The sequence below is a fragment of the Taudactylus pleione genome, unplaced genomic scaffold (genome assembly GCF_031769625.1).
Source record: "Taudactylus pleione unplaced genomic scaffold, aTauple2 ptg000345l, whole genome shotgun sequence".
In the NCBI taxonomy this organism is placed as follows: Eukaryota; Metazoa; Chordata; class Amphibia; order Anura; family Myobatrachidae; genus Taudactylus; species Taudactylus pleione.
Window position 1 is genome coordinate 4,674,523 of NW_028284746.1, and position 13,209 is coordinate 4,687,731.

The window sequence follows — 13,209 nt, forward strand, 5'->3', positions numbered from 1 at the left end:
CTCAAGGCAAAACTGCTCCAGCTCCTTCATGTTGGATGGTTTCCTTTTGTGAACAGCAATCTTCAAGTCTGAACCTCCGTCTCAGTCTCAAATCACAGGCAGACTGAAACAGGATTTGCTCAAGAATGTCCCTGTATTTAGAACCATCCATCTTACCCTTGACTCGAATTAGTTTCCCAGTCCCTGCTGCTGAAAAACATCCACACAGCATGATGCTGCCACCACCATGTTTCACTGTGGGGATGGTGTTCTTGAGGTAATGGGATGTGTTGGGTTTGCGCCAGACATAGCGTTTTCCTTGGTGGCCGAAAAGTTCAATTTTAGTCTCATCTGACCAGAGCACCTTCTTCCATACATTTGGGGAGTCGCCCACATGCCTTTTGGCAAACTCAAATCATGTCTTCTTATTTTTATCACTAAGTAATGGCTTTTTTCTGGCCACTCTTCCATAAAGCCCAGCTCTATGGAGTGTACGGCTTATTGTGGTCACATGCACAGATACAACAGTCTCTGCTGTGGAACTCTGCAGCTCCTTCAGGGTTACCTTTGGTCTCTGTGCTGCCTCTCTGATTAATGCCCTCCTTGCCCAGTCTGAGTTTTGGTGGGCAGCCCTCTCTTGGCAGGTTTGTTGTGGTACCATGTTCATTCCATTTGATGATGATGGATTTGATGGTGCTCATTGGTGTGATCAAAGATTTGGATATTTTTTTATAACACAAACCAGAATTGTACTTCAACAACTTTGTCCCTGACTTGTTTGCAAAGCTCCTTGGTCCTCATGGTGTGATGCCTCTTGCTTAGTGGTGTTGCAGACTCTGGGGCCTTTCAGAAAAGGTGTGTTTATACTGACAGATCATGTGACGCTTAGATTTCACACAGGGGGACTTCATTTCACTAATTATGTGACTTCTGAAGGTAATTGGTTGCACCAGAACTTTTGAGTGGCTTCATAGCAAAGGGGGCGACTACATATGCACATGCCAATTTTCAGAAATTTATTTATAAAGATTATTTTTTATATATATTTTTCTCATTTCACTACACCAAATTAGACTATTTTGTGCAGATCCATCACATAAAATCCTGATTTTTTAAAAATAAATAAATTACAGGTTGTAATGTAACAAAAAAGGTAAAAAGCCAATAGGGGTGTGAATACTTTTGCAAGGTACTGTACATACTCTGATACATGTCTCAAAATATCTGGTAGCTCTTCAGACAAGGTTATCAAATTCCTCGACCATCTTGTTAACCTAGGATGTTCTACCCAATTACCACCCCTCTACACAGTTCACTGTATCCTTATATTTATTTTCCTTCTATAGTCAAAAAACCCTCTGATCCCCCTCACAACATTGCTGTGCGACTGGATCATGCAGCCTCACTAAGCACTTTTCCCTATCGCAATGTGGCACTTAACTCTGTTTCTCAAATTACTGTTATTCTATAGGTTGTAAGCATGTGACCAAGGACATCTTATTTCTTGTGGGAGAGATGTATCAAAGCTCGGAGAGAGATAAAGTACTAACCAATCAGCTCCTAAGTCATTTTACAGGCTGTGCTTGAAAAATGGCAGCTAAGAGCTGATTGGCTGGTACTCCACTTTATCTCTCTGCAAACTTTGATACATCTCGCCCTTTGTTTGAATAATGGCATATCCGGACGATAGAATAAGTAAAAAGGTCGACTATTTAGACACTAGATGTTAGCCAGTCAATAGGTCGATAGGGTCAATTGGTCGACACACAAATGGCCGACACATTTTTTTTCTTGTTTTTTTTTTCTAAGGGTTAGGTTTAGGGTGAAGCACTTACCCCAATGGTTAGACACTTGCTCCGACGGTTAGGGTTCTGCACCAGGAGGAAGGGTTAGGCACTTACCAGAGGGTTAGGCACTACAAAGGACAGTTAGGGTAAGGCACCAAGGGGAGGGTTAGAAAAAAAAAATGTGTCAACCATTTGTGTGTCGACCAGTTTTATGTGACGCCCTTTTGATCAGGTCGACCATTTATACCTGCTGACCTCCTGCCATGTCGACCTTTTGCTCCTGTCGACTGATTGACTGTCTAACATATGGGGCCAAATGTAATAGGGTGAGAGTTTAGAAAATGTGAGAGTTTAGCAGTAAAACTCTGACACTAATACATTGATCGAGTTGTATTTTCAAAACAGGAAACACCTGGATACGAGTTTAAATCTTGAGAGTTTTTTTGAGTCTGAAAAACATGTGAGTTTGTTTGTTCTGTGACTTTATTACATTGGCTGAGTTTTCTCTCACATTTTCTAAACTCTCACCCTATTACATTTGGCCCATTGTGTCTATCTAGCCACTGTCGACCTTTTTACTGCCTATCTTTTAAACCACAAGCAGAAGCTGATCTCTCTCTCCTAGGTTTGATACATCTCCTCCTGTTTGTTTGTTAACACCCAGTTTTGATTTATACTAATAGGGGTATTCAATTTGGAGCGAAAAGCCGGAATAGGCGAAAAAGTTTCGCCGATGACGTCATTTCGCCCGGCGGAAAGTTATCCCCGTATTCAGTTTGAAAACTTTTCGCCTAGGCGGAAAGTGTAATGCATTCGACCCGTCAAAAAAGTATCGCATATGAATAGGTGGCGGAAAAAAGTACAGAATTGGGGTTTTGGGGTGCAACGTTGCAGGAACACCCGTGCAGCCTTCAGACAGACCCCCAAAGGTAATCTGTGTCAAAAAATTTTTTAAAAAGACCTTAGAACACCCCCAAAAAAAGCACTTTCATTTTGGGGGCGAAAAAAAAAATTTGGGGGACCAAAGTTAAAAACTAGCGAACTACAATCAAGTGTGCCCCAAGTGTTTTTTTCATTGCAGGTCCTTGCGAAAGGTGGATTTTTCACTTTTTTAAAAACTTCACTTTAGCAACTTTTAAAGATGCTGACCCCCATTTTCAAGCACCCCAAATTTGCTGGGACTACTTATTTTCAGGAAAAAAACCTCCTAAATACTATTCTTCATCACCTTCCCAAATCCCCAAAATAGCAGCTATCGAGCCCGTTTAAAGACCCCAAAAACCTTCAGCTGGGCTAATCAGACGAAGTTTTTGCTGATTTCAGTTTCGCTGGGTCCCGTTTTCGACGATTCCAAATTGAATACGGGTATAAGAGGGGGCACGCGCGATACTTTTCGCTGGCAAAACCTCCGATGTGCTGCGAAAACCTCGCCATGCGGAAACTCCGGACTTTTCGCTCCAAATTGAATACCCTTCTAAGTGTGTTCCCAATCAAAAAACGCTTTGAAATATGCTGGCGCTATATAAATGCTAATAATCATCTACAGTTATCTTTTTTTTGTTATTTTTTTCAACCCCCTGTACAGAGTTCTGGAGCACACATCAGCCCATTAAGCTCGAGTCTACATCTAATGCAGTCAGAAAGCCTCATGCTCCAAATATTTTGCAATAAACAGCAACAGCATCTCCCCAAGGTCATACAGCAATCCTCTCACCACAAGCTCGCTGCATCTCTTGTCAGGTCTTGTCTTGCTGCCCTGATTCTGAATAGGCAAAGTCTGGTCTCTTAAAGGCCTTAGCTACTGCCCTAAACAGCCCTTTAACAATCTGCCAGCGGCGATTTACAGAGGCTTTCGGCTACCAGTGATACACATATAAAAATGCAAAACTATCAGATTACTTTCAGAATCCTAGAAGCTGTTGCTTCTATTCTGCGTAATGAAATAAGATGTTTGTGACTGTCAATCAGAAACAGATGGAAGTGAAAGATATGCCTGGCACATTAATAAAGATTAATTTTAAACATTTCCATTAAACGTTTCTCGTAAACTCAGGTGACACACTGTGTCTTAGGCGTCATCTTGCAGCACTGTATGTACGCAAAATGATAATAGTTCTACAATTCTGTAGACATCTGACCTTTAATGCAGGATAGACACATTCAATATTAGGTCTCCAACAATCTTGCGTTTAGTCTCAGTTCTGAGGAATACTTTCTAAGACACTTCGCTACATTTATCATATACAAAATTGATTTCACAATAGACACTAAAGCTGGTGAAAAAAAAAAGCTTGTGACAGAAGAATTAAAAAGAATGAAAGAAAAGAACGGGAACACCAATCTCCCTGACTCTTTTCTTCTCAGTCTATTGAGGTAATACAAAAAAGAAGATAACAACCCAAAAAGCACATCTTAAGAATACCTAACCAGACTCTGCATCAATAGAGTTGAAAGTACAAGAACATCTGTTCTGAGCAGAGATCAAAGCTTTAAAGCAGAAATATATTTCCGATTAGAACTCCATGGTTGAATCACGTAATGTAATCAGGATGAACATTCGTGCTGCTCTCAACAAATACACCTTCCTGCTAAATGATATAATAAGATGATGACTACATATCTCAGATTCTCAGTGTTTCTGTATTGTGTCCAGTCACTGTAAGTTCTCATTTATCAAAGTGGGAATCTACAACTAAAGTATATTGTAGGAGTGCACTACTATATAGGCGAGACACTGCAATGTCTGTGCGTCAGGTTCTGTATTCTTCTCTTTCTGAATGTGCTTTGACTCCTGTTTACTACTTTAGTTCTTGCATGTAATAAGTAGGGGTGAGCGGATTCGGTTCCGTTCGGATTTAAAAAACGAACGGAACCGAGTAGAACCGAATCCGCTCACCCCTAGTAATAAGTCTTCCATATGTACAATACAGGTGTTAAAAAGGTCATTAAATGTTATTTATATAATTAAAATTCCTCACCCAGACAAGCAGAACTGCATAGGTGCCTGTTAGTAAGAAAGCCGTGCCCCATGTTTACCAATTATGCTCCAAGAATCACAGGCTAGGGGTTCTAATGAAACATCTGAATATGTAGGATAATAATGTGACTTGACCAGATACATGAACAAGCTCCATCTGCAGAAGTTTCGATTTTAAGTTCAGCCCACGGAGCCAACACTTTCAAGTGATTGGGAGTGCTCACGTTACCAACCACCCTACCCCATGTGACTTAAAAGCTTCAGGAATAGACATGGTTAGTGGCGGTCTTAGCGCAAATACTGGGGACGCTCAAACAGCTGCGGCACTTGCAGAGTCGGCACCTTTGGTACAGCAGCGTGTGATGAAACGTGGAGAATCACATGACTGCAGGAGAAAGGGTAGATTCTGCTTTGTGTCAGCAGTTCTTATTTTACTCTTGAAGTCTACAGACGTGTGCCTCATACACCGAGCCTCAATACGCCATGCGGCACGAGACGCCTGGCGTAAGTGAGTCGCCAGGTCCCGTGTGACTCGGCTTTAGTCGAGCATCTTTATCGCCCGAAAATTCATCTTAGTCGCTATTGGATGTGACAAACCACTTCACAAGACTGCGCTGATTAATTTAAATGTCCGTCTGAGTCTGTATATGAAGCACAACAGAACCTGAAGTGGAAAAAGTGCTGGACGCTGCATTGTAGCATTAGTTTAGGGGCGGCCGCTGCATTGTAGCATTGCTGCATTAGTATACAGATTCATGAGATTGCAACTAAGGAGCATTTGTGGACAAAAAAGACGCTTGGTGACGGGACCTGGTGCGCAGAGAAGGGCTGTTTGGCACGACTGCAGAAATAGTGTATGAGGACATACCGTATCTGTAATTTTCATCCAGGATGCAATAGCTGTATAGTTCTAGCACCTACTGCGCCCAATATGACTGGCGACATGTCACTGGACCAACATCTACATTCTTGTAATCAAACCTCTAAATTTGAAATTATTTTTTTCTCATCAGGTAGAATTTTGATATAAATATTGAAGCACATTACACAAGAGTGTCAGAGTCCTATAGTAGCTTTCACGTTGTAGAGGACTGTGGGCCTGATTCAGAGCCGGACGCTATTTGCGAACGGTCGTTCAGAAAAAGGGGCCGGCTATTTAAATTGAGCGCTCGCTCTTTGCGGTCTGTTGACGCCTCTATGTCTGAGCGAGCGAATGAAACATGCGTTCGCTATTTTGTAAAGACGCCCCCTGGCCGTTCGCATCCTACGTCATCTCCGCTATTTATTAGATTAATCGAGTACATCGAAAGGCGTCTGAACTGCTCGCAGTGCTTGTGGTTGGATTTTCCTACCGCAATCATGCGAACAGTTCAGGCGAAGAGACAACCAAGTGACGTGGCCGATGACGCTGCTTTGTTAATTATGCACACCCTTAAAACGCCCGTTTTGACCGTTTGGCACGCCTGCGTTCGGATCTCCACTCCCCGTTTTCAAGCACCTTCCCGTTACCACCCACAAACGCCTCATCCTGTCACTCAAATTAGCAGGCACTCGCTATTTTGCGAGCGCACAATTTCCGACCGCAATGACTGGTTGGCACATGCGCATTACCACCCATACGCATGCGCAGATGGGCGAACATCGCTCGGAGCAAACGAGTGGCCGCTTACGAGCGGCTCTGAATCAGGCCCTGTGTGTTTAAACTGCACATGTGCATTTCATGTCTTAATATTGACTCCATTTAATGCTATGCGCAAATGAATTCCAAACTACCTTCTGTGTCTTCCACCAGGAGAATGAATCAATGACCTGAGGCTGTCGGTTGCTAGAATGTCACAAACTGTGGAGGAACTGAGCACTGAGGTGTAGGTATTATAGTGTAATTTTAGTTATGGGCAAAGATCTTTTAATATGTATGTGTAAACTGTATAGACTAAAGAAAACAATACATAAAATATACATCTTGTGGGCGCATTTATGACCGTTTACATTTCCATTGGTGAGAAGTTCAAACAGGAACATGACAGTACCTTAAGCACTTGGACCTGACCTTCCATGGTTATATCTTTTAGGAGTTCCAGAAAGGACTGACAAAGATTGGCTCCGTACATCTGAAAATGGAAAACAAAATTGTGTAACTGGGATATTCACAAAATAACCATCTCTTTATTAGTTACTCATGTAGACACGCTCAGCAACGTGCATGATTAATTGTTCACGTCAGGATCCTGACATTCCACCTTCTTGTTGTGGAATAGGCTTCTCTGTACAAGCAGGGAGATTGTGATATAAACTGTACAAGTATAACATAAAAAGACAAATACAGTAAATAAGAGAGAACACTTACACTATAAAGACTAAACTGCACAGTAATAATTGCTTGCACCTCTATGAAGTGGGAGGTGAAACAAGCAAGATTCCCTGGTCGTGGGATACATTACCACACGCGTTTCTGGCATAACCTTGTGGCTAATTTAATCAGCCCCTACATGTTGTGATGGAATGACAGTTAAATGCATCGGGACCTAATCAAGTGATGAGATCAATCAATGCACCCTTCAGACAAGAGCTTATGTATAAAATAAGGGGTCACCAAAATCCCTAATTTGATAACATCCTGCTTCTACATTAGTGAAAACAGCATTGTGTGGAACTCCATTAGAACAGTAAGAAAAGTTGGGGAATATTTCAAACAATTCTCCTCAGTTATGTAAAAGGAATAACCCAGAAGGGATCGGTATGAATGACTGGCAGATGGGAGCCCAGCGGTTCAAATCCCGATGCCGGCAGCCCGAACAGCGCACATCCCGACAGGGCAGGTAAGTAAACTATCCCTAACCTTCTCCCCCCCAACCCTCCCTTAGGGGTGCCTAACCCCCCTCTCCTAATGCCTAACCCCCCCCCATGTGTGCCTAAACCTAACCCCCTCCCTCCCCGCACCCTAAACCTCCCGGGAGGTGCCTAACCTTAACCCCCCCTTCCCCTACCCTAACCCTCCCGCGGGGGGGTGCCTAACCTAAGTCCCTCCCGGGAGCCCCTAAACCTAATAGCGGCTGTCCACTCGCGAAGCCCGGGTAACCGCCGGTCGGTATGCAGGGCGTCAGTATTTAGGCGGGTGGATAATATAGGTGTCAGGATTTCGACGCCTATTATTAGTCCCATGCCGGGATTTGACAGTCGGGAAGCCAGCTTCTTGACTACATCCCACCCAGAAGTCCATTTTCATTTCAGAGAGACTTATCTGCATTTAGAACTCCAATGAATCCTTGAGAGCCAAGTTCAACTGGTGTGGTATTTAATAAATAGTTAATAATAATAATGCTACACAGGATTATAGTAGATGACTACATTAACCTCTGTCAGGTGTGCATATTCAGTTGGTGTGCCCTGCTAACCCTTCTTCATAAATGAAGAAAACAAAGTTCAGAATAGTTATAGCATCATAACAATGAGCATTCTGATCACTTCTACAGATATCAGATATGATATCCAAATAGGGCCCCGGACACACTAACTACACGCTACACCATGTAGTTACATTACGCTAATGATAGTTCAGGGAGACTGAGCTATGATTAGTGCCGGGCCACAAGCCAATCAGCGGCGGCTTAACATTAGCGGCCGCTAATCGGCTGTGACCCACGTGGAGGAGCCATTCAAGTCCATGTGGATCCCAGCCAATGAGCGGCTGCTATTGTGAAGCCATCGCTGAATGGCTCGCGGTGCGGGTCTAATGATAACTCATTCTCATGAGCTGTCATTAGCGTAATGTAGCGAGTAGTTACAGTGTGTCCGGAGCCTTATTTGGATTACTGCGGAGAACATGGTGGGACAAAAGGTGAGTATTTTTTTTTTTTTTAAGGTACTTCCCTTGGATACTATTCTTTGAGAAGGGGACGTGAACATCAGGCTGCAGGTAAGTATGTGTGAGTGTGTATGGATGTAATAAATCTTTATTTTCATGGTGTGTTGTGTGTTTTTTACACATTTCTTTCCAGGCGAACTACAAGTACCAGTGGGCCATTAATGCCCCACATGCTGGTACTTATGGTTCTCCAAGTACCAGCATGCTGGGGAGGCTTGCTTGGATCTGGAGTTAAACTGTAAAGACAATGTGAATAATTAAAATTTGTACACACTACACCAACACTATTAACCTGCCACCCACCGCCCCGGGGTGGCGGGGATAGCCCTGGGTTATCAGCCTAGGCCAGGGGTGCCCTGGAGAGGGGGACCCCTTTATTGGGGGGGGGTCCCCAACTCCTCAGGGATCCCTGGCCTGGACTGACTAGCGGTCATGGCTGATGCTGCGGCTGGGGGGCCCGGTGAAAGGGCACCCCTGGCTGTGGCATCTGTCCCCCGCTAGAAAGGGCCTGGAGCTGGTTTTAAATATAGGGGTAACCGCACGCCAATTTTTTTTCTCCCTATACTTAAAACCAGCTCTGTCCCTGATGCCTGGTCCTGGTTCTTAAATTACAGCGGAACCCTACACACTTTCCCTGTAATTTAAAGAACCAAGACTAGCTGGCAAGTCCGGGGATGGCTAGTCTTTTTTTTGGGGGGGGGGGGCTATGTAATTTTTTTTTTAAACTTCTGACCCGTTTTTGTACAGCCTAAAACACAAGCAGCTTACACATATCTCACGGATATGTGCAGGCTGCTTGCTCGGGAGGGTTTTGCAGAGAGAAGACACTGCAATCTCGGGAGAGTCATCTCCTGCAAAACCTGCTACTCGGGAGAGAAATCTCGTTCTGCTTCACCATCGGACATCTCACTCTCAGCTTAACTCACATCTTGGTAAATTTGAGAGTCTCAGGAGCCACAAATCACCTGAGTTTCGGTGAAGCTAATCGAGTTGAAAAAAAAGCAAACTCTCCCAGACTCGATTCTTAGTAAATTTACCACTAGGTGTTACACAAAAAAAAACCAACACTAAAACACCCTTGCGCTGATATTAAGATGAAAGTTGGTATAGGAAAAAATCAGAGATACAAAATTATAAACATTTATTATCACATACTGTATATAATTCATTGACCGGTCAACAAAGATAATACTAAAACATCACATAAAAAATCTCCATGGAATAAAAATGAATATTGCAGAAATTATTATTCTTGAAAAATAGAGCTAACATCTTGGTGCCAGGTACCACAGGACACATTCAGAGGTCATGTAGAATCCATGCCTCGACGTTTCAGAGTTGTTTTGGCAGAACATGGGGGGGCCTACACAATATTAGGAAGGTGGTTTTAATGTATGAGTGTATATATATATATGTATGTATATATACTACCGTTCAAAAGTTTGGGGTCACCCAGACAATTTCATGTTTTACATGAACACTGACTTATTTATCAAATGAGTTGCAAAATGAATAGAACATACAGTCAAGACATTGGCAAGGTTAGAAATAATGATTTTTATTTGAAATAATAATTTTGTCCCTCAAACTTTGCTTTCGTCAAGGTATGTTACTTTTACAGCATTGCAGACCTTTGGCATTCTAGCTGTTAATTTGTTTAGGTAATCTGAAGAAATTTCACCCCATGCTTCCGGAAGCACCTCCCACAAGTTGGATTGGCTTGATGGGCACTTCTTGCGTACCATACGGTCAAGCTGCTCCCAGAACAGCTCAATGGGGTTGAGATCTGGTGACTGCGCTGGCCACTCCATTACAGACAGAATACCAGCTGCCTGCTTCTTCCCTAATTAGTTCTTGCATAATTTGGAGGTGTGCTTTGGGTCATTGTCCTGTTGGAGGAGGAAATTGGCTCCAATCAAGCTCTGTCCACAGGGTATGGCATGGCATTGCAAAATGGAGTGATAGCCTTCCTTATTCAAAATTCTTTTTACCTTGTACAAATCTCCCACTTTACCAGCACCAAAGCAGCCCCAGACCATCACATTACCTCCACCATGCTTGACAGATAGCGTCAGGCACTCTTTTCACTTGTTCTGCGTCTCACAAATGTTCTTCTGTTATCCAAACACCTCAAACTTCGATGTCTGTCCATAAGAATTTCTTCCAATCTTCCTCTGTCCAATGTCTGTGTTCTTTTGCCCATATTAATCTTTTCCTTTTATTGGCCAGTCTCAGATATGACTTTTTCTTTGCCAATCTGCCTAGAAGGCCAGCATCCCGAAGTTGTCTCTTTACTGTAAACGCTGACACTGGCGTTTTGCGGGTACCATTTAATGAAGCTGCCAGTTGAGGACTTGTGAGGCGTCTATTTCTCAAACTAGAGACTCTAATGTACTTGTCTTCTTGCACAGTTGTGCACCGGGGCCTCCCACTTCTCTATTTACTCTGGTTAGAGCCTGTTTGTGCTGTTCTCTGAAGGGAGAAGTACACACTGTTGTAGGAAATGTTCAGTTTCTTGGCAACTTCTCGCATGGAATAGCCTTCTTTCCTAAGAACAAGAATAGACTGTCGAGTTTCACATGAAAGTTCTCTTTTTCTGGCCATTTGGAGAGTATAATCGAACCCACAAATGTGATGCTCCATATACTCAACTAGCTCAAAGGAAGGCCAGTTTTATAGCTTCTCTAACGAGCAAACCCGTTTTCAGCTGTGGTAACATAATTGAACAAGGGTTTTCAAATCATCCAGTTGTCTTCTAACGCACTTAGCAAACACAATGTACCATTAGAATACTGGAGTGATGGTTGCTAGAAATGGGCCTCTATACACCTATGTAGATATTCCTTTAAAAACCAGATGTTTGCAGCTAGTATAGTCATTTACCACATTAAAATGTATAGAGTGTATTTATGATTAATTTAATGTTATCTTCATTGAAAAAAAACAGTGCTTTTCAAAAATAAGGAAATTTCTAAGTGACCCCAAACTTTTGAATGGTAGTGTGTATGTATATATATATATATATATATATATGTCCGTGATCACACACATTTGCGTAATGACCTAATTGCAGCTGTGGCTCGTCAAATCTAATGTGCACCCCAGCTCCGATGGGAGAGAAGAGGACTGGAACTGGGGTGGTAAGTACAGTATAATGGGCCAGGAGGGAGGGGTGAGAGGAGTGGGTGGGGAAGAGAGGGGGCGGAATAGGGTGAGCTGCTGAGGAAGCAGGGCAGCTGAGGTGACCTGACAGATGCAGGGTCCATTTATTTACTACTAAATGAAAAAAAAAATTAAAATTCTGCGCTCCACTGTAAGAATAAGATCTAAATGCATATTACAAAAGTCCAAAATTCTTATATTTAACAGGATCAGTCTTTAGGCTTGTTAAGTCAATTCAGTACTGAATTTTCTTAGTGTCTTCAAAGCCGCTTTAGAAGATGTGACCTCCCAAATGCACCTACACCGTTTGAGTGATGTACCTGAAGGCAAGAATGTCACCCAGTGGAAAGGTGATAAATACACTGCTTACTTGTACAGATGTGTCCTTATACATCAGGCGACTTGCCTGGCATGAAAGAGCCTCCAGGTCCCGCGCTACTCTGCTAGCGCCAAACGTCTATTTTTGTCGAAAATGCGTCTAACTCTAATGAAGCACAACGGAACTTGGAATGAAAAAATTTGTGCCCATTACATGATAGCACTTCGTATACAGATTCCGAAACTAAGGCGTACACAGATATACAAGTGTCACATATCAAATTAATCAGCACAGTCTGCTGGTCTGTCCTAGTCACATCACATTGACGCAATTTCTGCAAAAAGAGATGCAAAAAAGTTGTATCTAAGGATGCACACGATAATGCTAAGACCTGGTTTCTCAGGTTGGAGTCCTCAAGGCACCACATTCACAGGTGTGGGTGCATAATGGAGGTCACATCTCCCCATTTGATTTTATAAGTACTACACTATATACATTGTCTTTGTGTTTTTATGGCACAACGTTAGAAGACACTCTAAAGAGGCTGAGAAGAAACTAAGAAAATTTGGTACTGAATTGATTTAACAATCATAAAGACTGATCCTGTTTCATATAACAATATTGGACTTTTATAATACACATATAGATCTTAACCTTACAGTGGAGCACAGAATTTCCATATTTTCATTTACTCGTACTTGTGAGACGTTTGGATAACACCTTGTAATATTCTTTGCTGCTTCTATTCTTGCGCAAGGGGAACTATTTTATATTTGTAATTTATTTACTAGTTTATATACTATACACACACCACAGCTTGATTAGTACTCCACTTTCTATATAGTTTGCAATGCGCTCGGCTGCCGTCCCCAGAAACAGACAGGCTGGCTTAAATCTAATCGGATATAGCAGAGCAGTACTTATGAATATGGCACCTAAGCAGGCGACAATCTCTTTCAATCCAATGTTTCAAACATTTGATGATAGATAGCGATACACTATATACAGATAGATATAGATAGTGATTGTGGAGTTGGGCACTCCAATCCAACAATATGTCTTAGGCAGGGTGCCAAAGGTGAGTCTATATAAAGTTGAGAAATACACGGCACTCCAAATG

At 42.4% G+C, this 13,209-nt stretch overlaps 1 protein-coding gene across 2 annotated transcripts in view; it reads right to left on the bottom strand.

The window, feature by feature from the left end:
- The window catches only part of IPO11 (importin 11), a 553,468-nt gene that overhangs the window by 240,535 nt on the left and 299,724 nt on the right, over nt 1–13,209 (bottom strand). For both annotated transcript variants that reach the window (XM_088444066.1, XM_088444065.1), the window contains exon 23: nt 6,774–6,854. In XM_088444066.1, the coding sequence (XP_088300192.1) occupies nt 6,774–6,854 (81 nt within the window). The remainder of the gene's footprint in view (nt 1–6,773; nt 6,855–13,209) is intronic.